The 15,038-nt window shown below is 44.8% G+C and overlaps 1 protein-coding gene across 1 annotated transcript in view; it reads right to left on the bottom strand.

The window, feature by feature from the left end:
- Window positions 1-247: 247 nt before the first annotated feature.
- LOC142776507 (uncharacterized) overlaps window positions 248-15,038 on the bottom strand; it is a 78,083-nt gene continuing 63,292 nt past the window's right edge. Inside the window, exon 4 of the mRNA XM_075880311.1 lies at window positions 248-1,039. Coding sequence (XP_075736426.1) covers window positions 661-1,039 — 379 coding nt within the window. The 3' untranslated portion in view covers window positions 248-660. The remainder of the gene's footprint in view (window positions 1,040-15,038) is intronic.

A 15,038-nucleotide genomic window follows, 5' to 3' on the forward strand; every position in this document is an offset into this window, starting at 1 on the left:
TTCTGCGCTACCTACCTAAAAAGCCGTAGAGATGGCGTGAAAAAAGTGGTGACACCTAGTAATAAATATTTACGTGAAAAACGAGTCGCAGTGTAATACCTTGAATGTACGCCTGCAATTCTCTAAAACTTGCAAAAGAATTCACAAATAAAACAGGAAAAGCTTTTCAATAAATTTATGACGTAGCAGTTTTCAAAACCATCGGATTCGCCATGTCTTTTTGCGATGTGAGAGCGAGACCAATCAGTCGAACGGAGGCCCACTTTATGTGAAAAATGCATACATAAAAAGTGCGGAGATTCACCTGCGAAGTTTCTTTCGGCTGTGTTTCACTCTGACAGCTTCGCACTTAGTGTCGGGGCCGTTGTTCAAGTCTAAACGTCGAGAAAAGACACGTCTGAATATCTGAAGTAAAGCGACTGCTTCCCGTTTTTCTCCGTCACGAAATCACAAGTCGGTCGTCACAAGCAAAAGCTCAAAAAGAAGATCAACGCACGTTTTTGATGTACTTCCCATTATGTTGGATTTCTCACGTTTCCGATGAACTTCCTATTATGTTGGCTTTCATCGATACCATTTGAAACTACAGTGTGCGGCGTAAAAAAGGTATGTTTTTCTGAAACTTATACTTCATTCTGGTTGAGAATCAGACAATCCGATTCATTGCCTACGTACCATTGGCACAACGTTGATAACATAATCATACGGCGATGCATCGTGTGTTAGTGTAATTACGTATCGCGACAGATCAAGCGAGGAACCAGTCAGCTCTCGACGCGTGACAAGTCTTGGAAGTGGTACGGCCCTTTTAGCGACCGTTACGTTGACTTTGGAGTCATCGTGGCTTTCGCAGTTCATGACGCTTTGGAGACCTCCATCGACCTCGTACATGAGCTTCCGACGTTCCGAGTAGCCCCGGTGTGTCAACTTTAGCGAGACCTCCGGTGGTACCACTGGGCCCCCATTATCGTTGCCGAGGTATATCTCAATATTCCGCAGAGACGGCATATCCATTGTTGATTCCAATATGCGGGCGATCCTGCGGTGATTATTGAAAGCAAAACTTATTTTGAGCCTGTTCACTTACTCGAGCTAGCAAGACAGTTTTAGAGCACTCCACGAAAACATAATAAGTAGCCCAATTGCTTGTCAAGTGATTATAATAATAGCTGCCTCCTTTTAACCTTAACTAGAAATATGTTAACACACCAGTTGTGCAAAAATGACTTTGCAAGAACACAAAGTAATCTTCTGAAACATACTGACGTGACACAGCCACTTAGGTGAGTCGGTATCGCTTTACCTTGACCAAACCAAGCCCATTATGCACAATAGCTAAAGAGAGACAACTAAATATGCATCTTCAATTTGGGGTAGCAATGACGCCGTTTGCTGCCTCTCACGAAATCCTATATATGGTTTCAAGCGGCAGTGCACAAGCAACCTAGTTATTACTGGTGTGCCTTTGCAGAACCAGGTGATGGTCATGACCATTTTGAAACGGCATGAGGTTGTTTTCACGCAAGATTTTCGGTTCGTAGCAAGACTTAGCGCGTTGAAAACAGGACACAAAATAGAAGACACAGGAATGGCGCTGACTGCAAACAGATCCTATTGTGACGTTACTCACAACTATTACTTGTGCGTTTTCGTTTCATTAAAATTTTATTTCCAGTCAACGCCTGTCCAGTCTCTTCTCTGTGCCCTGTTTTCAACGTGGTAACTCTCGCAATCATTCTATTCTGGTGCTCCTGTGCACCACAACTTTAGTTCAGCTTATTGGTGGGGGCAATAAGCATCATTTTGGCTCTGCGGATGGACAGCAGTGGCATCGCACACAACTTTAGTCAGCAATTAAGACCATGCAAGCAGGACTGATCTCTATTCTGTCGCTGTTGGCTTCACTCAAAGAATTTGAGATAGTACTGCAAGAGCAGAGAAACTGCGTTACTCTCCCCAGAGTTCTTTCACTCCGTGGTAGTGTAGGGTGGAGTAGGCCGCGGAACTTTTTTTTTTGAAGGCAGTGTAAAAGAGACTGCGTCTGCTCTGCTACTCAGGAAGAGTTTTCAATCTATAAAACTCTCATGCTGATGAGGCGGGAAAGATGTCTGGCACGCCGTTCTTGCTGACGGAGTACAATCTAGCGCTTGCTTGTTACTATCGATGCAGCGAAGCAATATAACTGTCCCGCAACCATACGCCTCTGGGCGTATACTACAGACGCTCCAGATTCGAGTTTTATGTGTCCAGTTAATAGGATAACTTTCAGTGATAATAAAACTATGGTTGTGTTATCATGAACATCTTTTCTCTGAAGCAAGAATCAGCTGTAGCATCAAACGCGTCGCCAAAAGTTCGGTTACAGCACAAACAAGATGCTACTAGAGTAAGGTAGAGGTTCAACACATCAAGTGAAAAAAAAAAACTAAACTGAACAGCGTGGTTCGAACTGGCCACATACGTATGACCAGGCAGGTACTCTACCACTACGCCACGTCGCGAAAGGCTTACTTCGTGGGAAAAAAAGACTAGTAAAAGGAAAACACGTCATTCTGCTCCGCAAATCGGATTTTGAACACATACGCGATTTTCGTTTCTACCTAGACCTTGCGTCTTATTATGAAAACTACTGGCGCCCACGCATGACTTGCCGCTATTGCCAAAGACGTCAAGTTTACTTCAGAATTCACAACATAGAAAAGAAGGTATATAAAAATTAGCGAGAGCCTTGGGCAGATTATCGGCATTTACTTCCGAGTGAAATAGCCATTTCTTACATTTAGTGTGGGTTGACGTTCGCAAAGGTTTGATTTCGACTCTAATGCTCAATATATACGCGCGTAGTTGATTGAATCAGGTGTATTTGCTTGCGCAAGCGACGCTAGCAGCAGCCGTATAGCAGCCGTGTCAGTGTACTGATTTGTATATGCAAACTAATAGCAGGAACTACATATCTGATTGCTAAAAAAACAAATTGCATGTGCACAAAAGTGTCTCTTCGTGTTATTTCATCTATGTGCACCGAACGACAAGCCTTTGTTTTCACGTATGAGTCAGTGAAGTACCGACGAGTGCGCAAGGAGGTTTTGAGTGGCGGCCCATGCATGTTCTCTGCACCACCAGCTGAAAGCGCCTCGCCTTGATTCTCATCGCTGCATGTGTGGACACCGTAAACAAGAAACAATGGTTTATTTAAGTTAACCGAAGGTAAGGCTCTACTATACCATCATGCTTACTTCTCGGCATAACATATTGATAAACCCAGAAGCGCCGATGGCTTCTATGACGGACGTGGCCGGTAAGCTAGGCCTACATTCGCTGGGACTTGTACTCGTATACGGGTCACATTTAGTTGAACCAATCTCGGCGCAGGAGGCTCGCAAAGATGGACGTTTGAGCATTCTTCAAACCTCTCATTGTTGCATTAAAGTGCAGACGAAGTAAGCAAAACTGTAAGGATTGTTAGAAATGCGTTTTAGTTGTAGTTTTGCCGACTGGCGTTGTTTTTTTGGCGTACTAGTACACACCATGGCATCGCAAGTCGGATCAGACACCGGGTACTAACGTTGGTAGAATATTTCTCGGTCAACATAGCGGAAAAACCGTCCCATCTTTGTTTGTAAGTGCCTAGCTACAACTCCCAGGCTTGCCATAAGGGGCTACATTGCACTGAACCGATATGACAGAATGCCAGCTGATAATTACAAATAAGTAACGAAAGCCGCGGTGAATGTCATTTAGTTTTATAATAAAAGGTTGGCGTGCCTACAGAGTACCTAACGCTCAGCAGATACTTGCACACGCTATAGATGTATGTTTGCTCTTCAAAACGTGTAATAGAGATGTTGCGCCACCTGCAATAGAAGGGGGCTAGACATGATGAGTATTGTTATCGGTTGCTGTATGAATGGTATTCCAAAGCGCGAGAGGTATATGTTCAGTCTCGCCGTTTGTAGTGTAGCGTACTGTTATAATAGGTGTGCCAATGCCCATCCTGTATATGTGACGCAAGCCTCAAGCAATCTATATAGCTAACTGTTTTTAGAAATCACTCGACATTTTTTAGATAATACTCCTACCACAGCAGGAGTGCTTGTACTTTTGGAGGAAGTTCATGTACTCTAGCCTGACCAAAATTTAAAACTCTGTGAGAGAGTAGCTCAACTCCGGCAGAGAGTGTATGAACTCTATTTCAGAAGCATGACTGTACTCTGGCGAGGGAGCTTGCTTACTCTCGTTCAGCCGGAGTACCAGCACTTTGTCGAGAAAGTGTGCCTGCTGAGGACCAGGGAGTTCCCAGCACTCCTGAAAAGAGAGTGAAAATGGGACAAGCCTTTACTCCCGCAAAGGGAGCTGCGGGTACTCTTTTGGGGTTGTCAGTGCTCAACGCAAGAGAGCCATGGCACTGCAATATCGTGCATGCCTCTACGTCTGCGCCGATCGCGATTAAAGTTCACGATGGGTGCTTATATGCCGTTCGTGTCGGTTTACTTGTCAGTTCTGTCTAAACAGAAGATTTTGCAACTCGCAGATTTCGGTGGCAGCATCGTTCGCAAAAAGCAAACATAGAGTGGAGTCCGGCGGACGGAAATAATGGGCTCAACGCGCATTCATGCGCATTGAGGACCATCTCTTGCGTATGTGTATGTGCAGTATTTTCAAACATTGATGCTCTATAAACCACGGCCTCGCGGGTAATTAGCTGTTTCTGACATGAAAATATTATTGTTCATTGTGACGATATGTCACTTCTCGTTTTCGGATTTCATTGTTGCATTTAGACGAAAGCAAGAGCTTCGTTGTTGCCTGTAGCAACTGAAATACCAGTGTTATTCAGAAAAAGGTCTCTGTAGGATCCCGGTTAGAATCGGTTGCGTGGCAGTTTTTTGTGCCGTAAGCATCGGGAGGCAAGTCAGCCACTGGCAGGCAGCATTGCTTTCATGGCACTCAGTCGGAGCGTGTCCGACTGGATTTGCCGTGATCGCGCAGTGAGTACGGCGCCAGCATGGTACGCCACGTAGTTCGGCAGCACCAGAGACGCTCGAGCGTTACGAGTTACTGCTAACACGGGAAAAGGAAACCAACCACCACGTGGGCAACATAAGGGGTGGGATTATAAGTGTCATTGTGACGGCCAACTAATTGCCTCACGACACTGGCAATCGGCGAATCCATGGGCCTCTTCCGAGACACAGAGCGGCGCGGTGACTCCTCACTTCGGTTCAGCTGAAGCCCAGCCGCATGTTGTCTTTACGCACGCCATTTCGAGCCAGCGCGTGTTGCGAAAGCTCGGAGGTCACCGACAACCTTTTGTCCTGGTGCGGCTTAGCTCCGGTAGCTCTCGGAAGTGGGTGGGCTGGCGACACGTGAGAGCGTGGCAGATGTCGCGATGATCAAACGCCCAGTCGGCGATTTGGTGCGTATTGTCGCAGTGACATGTTTTCGCCTGCTTCCGTGCAAATGAGCTCGTAAGTGGAACCACGGGCAATCAGCGAGCGGTTCCTCTCACAGCGCGCAGACAACAAACTAATTATTGCCCCGCCGTCAAGAAGTTGACGTAATACATAGAAGTTGTCCTATGGCTGCAATACCCAGTACGTGTAGCTCTGTCAAGATAATCGCGCATTGCTGAGCTTGCCCATGCCTCCATGACTTTTTCTAGTTTTGTTTTATTTACATTTTGGTTGTTGTGTTATTTGGGGTGAGGATGTGAGCCCTCGCACATGTACGAAGGTTGCGTCCTCGTGGCGGGTTTTTCATCGACCAAGTGACTGTACTATCAGTGGACAAGTGACGATTCGCCAAGAGCTATGCAAGGGCGGAGCACCGAGGAGATAAGAAGAGGCCCCGAAATTCCGCCAAGTGTTCTAAACTGGGCTTGCGAGGTGTTAGACATCATCGGCTCTACCGAGTCTCGTAGGGTCGCCTTACAGAAATCGGTTCATTTCCACAGTGTTGTTTTGTTCTTTTTCGGTAACGTTGACGTTCGTACTTATTTACCTTTTGTACAGTCTGTAAATACAACTTTTGCTCAGCCTACTGCAATTTCTCCAGCGTTTCTGCTTCATCTTCAAGCGACCAGCAAGTCAATCACCGCTACTGAAATAGCGGCAGCATGATTCGTCTCCCACTTTGCTATACCACTTTGGGTGGTGCGTCTCGGGCGCCGAGTGGTGAAAGTTGGTTTCTACAACATCGCTAAGAACCTAGATTTTACTGTCCCATCGCTGGCATGTAGACTGGAAGCAGTCAGGAGTGTGTGGTGAGTAATGCGATGAACTTCAATAAATAAATACCTTGAAAAATAAATAAGTAAACCTCGCCAGATCCGACGTACCATGGTCATCGGTGTTATGCAAAACGCGGGAGGGAACGGGATTAACATTATTTAGCGAAACGTTACAAAAAGACGCTAGACATATGTACTAATGTTACAGGCATAAAACTGTATGTGAAACAGTCGCATAAGCTTTGTATAACAAATTATTTATGGTTGCGTAACAATCCCAAGAGAAATGTTGGCATTACGAACAACAGAAGTGGAAAGCCGATATGTATTGCTTGTGAGGATGGTAGCCCTCGATAGAGCCACGTAGACACATTTCAGTGGATTGCACTTAATTACATTTCACGCTAATCTGACGTCACGACTGCACCACTGGTGTACATATGAGAATAAATTGGAGAAGAGCGGCCTTTCAGAGCCTTTTTCTAAACGTTATTTGCCTTGCTACAAGCGCACTGCTGGGTACTCACTACGCCACGAGTAATCATAAATTTTGTATAGTAGACCAGCATTTGCTACGCTATCCTTTGTAATTTTTTGTAGAAGAGTGGTATCTGCTGCACACTAGTTAGGAGTTTTTGGAGATTTTTTCAATCAATGGCTGATGACGATGAAGAAATATCCCTGGAGTGGGTATGCGCAACGTTTTAAGGGGATCAAGAACAAGTTTTCTAATGTGTTGGAGTATTGAACGGCCCACTGGTTATGAAAATTGAATCGTTTGATGCCAGGCTGTTTCTTTACTGTTATAAAACGCTTTCTTAATCACGTTAATGCGATTTCTTTCCCGAAATCAAGCCCGTCTAAGGCCAGTTTGGAAACGAGTTCCAAGCACTAGTGTTTACATTGTACTTGACAAACTTTTTGATCCTTTCCTTGAGGCGTTTTATAAAAAAAGCCTATAAAATTGGGCAAGTTCCAACTTCCTTTTATCACGGTCATACTATGTTCATCCCGATAAGCACAGATAGCGAATTATAAATAGAGTAACTAGATATACGCATATGTCTTTATGCTACGTTGATTATAAAAAACTTGGGAAAATCCTCACGAAAAGGTTCCAAACAGTCATTACTAGGTCTGTAGGCACCCGTCAAACTTGAGGAATGAGAGGCCATTCTATACAGATAAATATCCATGTAGAGCCATCAGTCCTTCAGAGCAGTAACGGTAGCATGAATCAGACAGCTCTTCAAATTGATCTTGCTAAGGCTTTTGATAAGGTACGACATAATTTTTGGTTTCGACTGCTCAGATATTTCCAGTTAGATGTACTGTATGATGGCATATCACTATGTTATAAAAAGTGCACAAAAATAATAGTGAATCGCATGCTTTCAGGTATAATAGAAGTAAATTCATCAGTGCGTCAGGGGTGTCCGCTTTCGCCTTTAATTTTAGCAGTATACTTAGAACCACTTTGTTTAAGCTTACTACTTAATTCTGGATATAAACATGAAGTCGAGGAAATTTAAGTTGTAGCCTACAAAAATGACATTTCTTTTTCCTGCGTGGATAAATCGAATGTTTAAGAAGCAGTGACCACTACTGTGCATTTTTGTGAAATTTCCGGAGCTAATATAAATGCTGAAAAAAACAGAGGATTCTGGCTGGGAACGTTGGCACTAACTCGCTCTGTTTTTGTAAATATTTGTTGGAATGGAGCTCTAGCTTGTTATCTTGGTGTGCCCCTCGATAACCACCGTAATAGTGGCCCCCATTAAACGTCCGCCAAAAGCACTATCCGTCAAAAAGTGTCGACTTGGCGAGAACGAGATCTTTCCGTTTTTTTTTTATTTCTGAGTGCCAAAGCATGCAAAATTTTTCTTGCATCAAAACTTGTCTGCATTCTACAAGTACTGTATGGCTCTGGCGTACATATCCGGGCATTTCACAGGACATTTGCCTGCATCATTTGGAATTCTTCATGGGAAACCATGTGAAGAGACAACCTTTTTCTTCCGCTTGAGAGATAGCGGGGAGGCTTAGTCTTGAGCATTTGTTTGTAGGACAACTGGCGATGCGATCTTTTCCTATTAAGGATGTGTGTCACCCGTTTCTTTTGGCTGTTATCCGGAACCATCTTGCTTACCACCTCCCTTTTGTTTTCTTCAAAAAAAAGTTGCTGAAAACTTGCAATTGTTGGGTTTCTTGAAAGAAATTGTTCAGGCTATGCAGTTTTTGAAGGCCAGGTTCTCTTTGAAATATCTATACATTGTAGACAGAACGACACTTACTGCTGCACTTGTCAGCACCATTTTTTCCTGAACCTGTTTACTTACAGCAATATTTATCTCGACCTGGTCATGATATGTTATACCGTGTGCGTAAAATGTGTATATTGCCAGCAGCGAAAACGATGTTGTTTAAGCTACACACCTAAACATTACCCGTGAAGACGTGGCTTCATGAAAAAAGGTATATACGTGCCCTGGTTTCTAAATTGTAGGCTGTTAAACGAGCCTGAAGCAATCGAGCTTTGTTTTATTCATTGCCGTGTCGTGTGTACCAGGGTACAGCATTAAGCAGGGTACTGCTATACCAGGGTACAGCATTAGGGAAACTACCCAAAAAAGAATTTCCTATAGCAGCTCATGGTGTTACATTTCTTCAGTTCAAAATACCATCAAGAATAATGCGGCATACGATTTAATTATGTTATAGGGTCTTTATTCATTTTGAAGGAGCCGCATGAATGTCAGACATGCTGAGCCACCTCATTCGACAAAGGCTGTTTTCCGAGAAGCAGCAGCCAGTGTGCGTAGTGTTGCAGAGGATTCCGACCATGTTCCGGAATGGCTTGGAGTTCTAGATAATTGTGTTAGATTACCAGTCTTTTAAAGTGTATGAAATTGTGTCTTCCGCATGTGTGCATGCGAGGATAATTTTGAAACGATGAATGATATGCGCATACTTTGCCACTTGGATTACAATATTTGCATGCACTAAAGAAAAAAAACACTGATGTGGCCCAGTGGTAGAATACTGGGTATGAACGCAGCGGACTCAGGTTTCAATTACATTGTGTCATTGCTGTTTTTATTGACCGAGTTTTTTTAATTAGATACTGGTTACGTATGACGACGGTGGTGGCGAACAGCTACGGCATCGCGCGTGACCGTGTGCTGATTTACCAACAACTTTCGGTGTTATACCGTTTGCGAAACAGTTCCCAGGCCTGGCGTGATTTGTTGAGGAACACTTCACTGTGACGCAAAGTACATAGTTTCGCTCCCTGCTGGCACCATAACATTTACTCTTTGCATTAGTCAGGTAAACTCTGCTTATGTCAATTCACTGTTGCGTTGAAGTTACCAATGTCTGTTGCCGTTCTTAGGGAGTTATAAATGTTCAGACACCTGTAGCGCATATCACATCCTGTGGTATACGCATGTGTGGTACACGCATTTCAAGGAAAGGCTTTGAAGTTTTATGTGACGGAACTTTCACATTATTGATTTGATGACCAGGCAATTGTAATTGGTAGTCCTCGTACTCTTTAATACTACTTTTCGTCCACCCAAAGTTCAGGCGGTGATACGGAGTGCACCTCTATGTAAGCGGCTATAAAAATGCAGGCAGAAACGCTCAAAGTGTCTTCGGTACGTAAACAATTGCTTCGCCTAAAAAAAGTTATTCATCGTACGCGAAGGACGGAATTTGCTAGCCCCCGTTTCCCAATAAGAAACACTTCCACATTTTTTCTGCCCTTGTTTCCTTTGCAAAAACCACATTTTGTTTGAAGCACTTCCACAAGCCATTCACCACTGTGTGCTTCATTTTCTCAATCGTGCGTGCTTGAGTGCTCTGCAAAAAATTTTTTTCAGCTGCGTTGCTTGGTTGTCAGCTAGTGTGGCTTCGAAGCTGGTGTGATAGTCATTGCGCAATTCACCAGTGAGACCGGAATGCGATAGCTTCACAAAGTAGAGTGCACTTTTTATGGGGTGCTCTAACTGAAATTTTCCGATACAAATTCCTTGTTACTTATTAAAACGCCTGATGTATGGCTGCTTTTGAACACTGTACAGTCAATTTCGATTAAGTGCGACAGCACTGGCACTTTTCATCGGTATGAAATCTATTCAAATACTGTCAATTTGCTCCGCAAGCCGTGATTGAAGTGTCTAATGTAACTCAGTTGTACATTATCTAAAAAATTGTAGTTAATGATGATAGAAACCAACATAGAATGACAAACAAGGAGCTGAAGTAGTCACCTTAAAAAAATGCAGCTGGCCTAGTTAAAATGCTGCAAGTATATATCTGCAGCACGACAGAAGACATGTTGTTCAATGAGCATCAAATGGTCACAAATGTATTATGTGCCATGTCTTTCTAAAGTATGGCAAACTATTTTTCTAGTTACTATTAGGCGCACCTAGTTTGGCTTTCAATGAGCTTAATGTTAAACATGATCTGCAAATGCTTAACACCCACATTTTTTTGTAGAGGAAAGAAAGAGTCGAATTTTGATCTAAGCTTATCAACTAGAAATGCATGGCTTGCTTGATGAAGTGAAGCTGACTGATGGGCCTCATCATCTGCAGATTCGGTAAATTCCAAAATAATCTGCTAGCTGCCAGAGTGCTACCTACACCATTACTTATTCGGACAAGTTGCGTTGGCTTATTGTAGAGTCGCCATCAGATGACAACTTGTTCAAACTAGTTAGTGAGTGCCTACAACAAGCTACGGTACGACGACTGCGGAGCATTGATAAACCAACTCTAAAGCTTGAGCTTTTAAAACTCCGTGCTTGTAGACGCCGCGCTCACAGGGGGGTGCAGCGTAATAAAATAATCTCTGATTGGGCGCCGTATAAACGCTTTGAAACAGCCATTCGGTAGCACACAAAACAACTTTGTTGACGAATTTGGTCCCCAATGTGTAGCGGGCTGCACATGGCGAACGGTTTTGGGAATGTATAGCACATACTGAATGCTCCTAGAACACCTGAGGTCTGCAAGAACCCAACTGCAGAACTGTGGATCACGACTGAACAAACTCCGAAGATTCTTGTGGGAGAGTTCGCGCACTTTTCTTCGCCTCTAATAAAAAACAACGCAAGTTATTATTCGATAACACTTTTCTACAGTCCTACCTGTTAGATCGATAAAGTAAGAATTGCTCTCACGGAGCTGCGTCATGCGCTCAGATTTAGTTATTGTGGCACTGCCCCAGGTGAAGATGATGTTACGTACCTTGCAAAACATCGATGAGATCGATTAGGTGTGGCGAACGAGTATGATTACTTTTGAATGAAACCAATCTGTTGTGAAGCCAATTTTAAAACTTGCGCGCCCTTCATATCACCTGAAGTCATAGCGGCCAATATTACTAATTTTAAATGTTCTGAAATGTTGAAACGTATGGCACTGTTTCTTCGGAACGGTAGAATACAGAATACCACTTTTTTGCCTGATGCCATGAGCGGATTTCGGCTCCACCGTAAAGTCCTCGACATCATAGTACATTATGTTTATTCGTTTGAATCTGTTCGAGCAAACAGGCAGTATGCGCGCGTTGTATTCTTTGACATACAGCAAGTATTTGACTCGGTATCACATAAATGAGTATTTTTGCACTTATGGCTGCGGGAATTTCAGGTCGTCTGCTACATTTCGTGCGAAACTTTTTATTTGAGCGCAGAAATAAAGTGCGCATTGAAGAATGAATAAGTGAACCTCGCGTTGTTACTTATGACATTTCGCTGGGCAGTGAGTACAACTCTACCTGGGTGAGGTCATCAATGATTGCCTTTCTTGGCGCTCTGCTGTTGTAACTGTGAGGCGCAAATCGATGTGTCTGTTTGAGTATCTGACCACCTTGACTGTTAGGCGTGACTACGTTGACCAGATGACAGCGCGACATGTGTACCGATTATTTGTATTTTCTGGCATGCCATGTAACTTGCCAGTCTTGAAGGTGCTACCTGCTGGGATGTCTCAAGTGGAACGGGTTTATCGATTTTGCCCTCCGAGTAATGCTTGCGTAGCACCTTCATCCTTATCAGTCATTATCATCATCGCCACTGTTAGTGTTAATATTATCATTATCATCATCATCATCACTTTCGCGTTTTTCGTCCTCGAAGATCGAGGCGCGTGCTAGAACAGAACGAGCCCTCGCGCCTGGCGGTACCGACGCAGGCAGCCGCCGCCACTCTGCTTTGGCTCTGAAGAATGAAGTGGCCACATTTGTCATGCCTCTCAGCCTCTCGCTGCAAGTGGTGACCCGAAGAACGTGCCCTTAGCCGCGCGGCCCACTGCCAGTGCTTCTGTTACTCTGGCCGTCAGTGAACCCTACCTACCCGGACTACCCCAAAGTATAATTCATTCTGCTTGACTCAACTCTCGCACTGAATGACGTCATGGCACAACCAATGACGCACGCCATTATACTGACGCCCTACCGGTGAAGGTGCGTCACCTCGCTGCCGAGTCTACATCCAGCCCGCGCCCATACGATGCTCTATGCGTGGCGATACTCGCCTGCTAGGGCCTCTCTTATCATCCGCTTCCGGAAGCCCGTGACTTCCAAGTTTTCTCTTTGCCACAGCGAGTGGCACAACCCAGCCCGCAGAGCTCCCTTGTCCAAGATTGCGCCACCCGACTGCGTCACTTCCAACCTCATGTCCGGCTACCAGCGCACCAATTTCCGCGCCTGACTGCCTACAAAACGAGGTTCTGAAAGTTCATGGCGCATTCGACCGGCCAGCAACACTTCAAGCATGCTCGCCAGCCGCACGTCCTGTCTGACCTCCACGGCCCACGACCCATCTCACATGTAAGGCTTCAAGATGGCGACATCACGGCACGCCCTTCAGTCTGCTACGACCATGGACATCATCAGGCCTGCCTTTCACCCCCATTCGCGGAGGCATCACTGTCGATGTTATGTAAGCCACCCAACTTTTCACCGACATTTCCATTTTGCCAATCTTGCCAGCAGAAACAACCATCTTCTTTGAAGTCTACCACAGCAGAGATTTGCGCCACCTACTATCTACGGCCGAGCGTGCAGGATGCTGCAACGATGACGTAAAATTCAGAAGACCACCTGCGTGGCTTGCAACAGATTGAGCAGGCGGGCTGTCTACCGAACATGCAGGCAGACAGCCCGCCTACAGCCCTGCACGTGCGCTTTGCTCCACCTACTTATTCTGCGACTACAGCAGACACGCCTGCCAGTCCTTTGAACACAGCTCGGCTTTACACCACGACTGGTCGCATCCCATATATCTCGAGCACAAGGCTCGCGGCTCTTCTGCGCTCTACACGGCAGACAGGAGAGCAGCCACAGAGTAAAATAACGCCTCCAGTTCCGTTACCCACACCATCGCCATGACACCTGCGTTGTCTGCCCATCCCGGCGACGTTCATACCAACGTACAGGTAAAGCCGCTGGCTTTAGCCGTACTATGCTGCACTGCATTTTCCCCAAATATTTACCAGAGTGTACAAAACAACTACCCCCCTCGAAAAAGCCTATCTCTGCACAAGGTTTGTTGTCCCACACTGTGAAACTTCACTGTCCGCTGCAGATTTGCACGTGGTCGGTTGCACTCGCTAATGGCAATAGTGTGCCTTCATAGTGACCCTCACAAGCTCACAGTTCCCGGAGACGCCCGCCGGAAACCCACCGGTTTTCGATGGCCCGCCCAAGTTGAAGACATAGAGTGTTCGCAGACCATTTTGTCTCTCTTCCCCACCCTTCTTGTATAAACGCCAACATTGTTCATTTTAGGTTCATTTCTGCGGGATGCGAGTATCTGTTGCACCATCATCTTCATCACTCATCATCATCATCACTTGGTAGTTAAAGCGCTGTTTCTGTCGCGCAACTTGTGCTCGGAGCTTAAGGTGATGCTAGAAGAGAATGAGTCCTTGCACTCAGAGTTACGGACGCAGACAGCCACCGCCACTCCTCTCACGCTCCTAAGAATAAGTCGCGAGATTCAGCACGTTTCTCTGCCTCTCGCTACACGTGGCTCACTTCGTGAGGCTCAACCCATTTCCCCACTTACTGAAGCACCCCAGTTGCCTCTAGTCTGCAAGAAGACCAGATGGCGTTGAATCATATTGGCATATGTACCGAGCCCCAGATGACAAAGCACTCCTTAACAGGCTAGTACAGCGCCGAGGTAAAATGGTGACTTTGTTGACCGACACAACTAACCATTCTGGTGAGAAATGAGTTGACAACTTCAAATAACCGCAGCAAATGTATGCTCCCTACTCATCTCACAATTCCACGAATACGCAAAAAGTGTGACCACCTTGTTTCGGAGCAATACCACTTAGCCTAATTTCACTTTTTTGAAAAAGGTGTAGAGTGCACTAAAGTATTTACGAACGCACCTTTGCGCAGCGACGGCCTCGGCGCCTCTGCAGCATTTTTTTTGCTTTTTCAGCAGATATCAGGAGGTATAGATTATGGTACTCACCATCGTTGGTGACCGCATCACTAGCAGCGATTATTGGCCCTTAAATATGTTGGTTAGCAGCATCGAGTATTAAAAGGGGTAACCTTCAACCCAGGCTGTCATCCTACAGACACTCGTGGTGCGCAAGGTTCTGTTTGGTGTCTCATAAGTCAGGTGCAGACTTGAGAGTCAGTGTTACCAGAGAGCCGGTGAATGCAGCAGATTATATATATATATATATATATATATATATATATATATATATATATATATATATATATATATATATATATATATATATATATATATATATATATAAGTTTCAGC

This window comes from Rhipicephalus microplus, chromosome X (assembly GCF_043290135.1).
Source record: "Rhipicephalus microplus isolate Deutch F79 chromosome X, USDA_Rmic, whole genome shotgun sequence".
Lineage (NCBI taxonomy): Eukaryota > Metazoa > Arthropoda > Arachnida > Ixodida > Ixodidae > Rhipicephalus > Rhipicephalus microplus.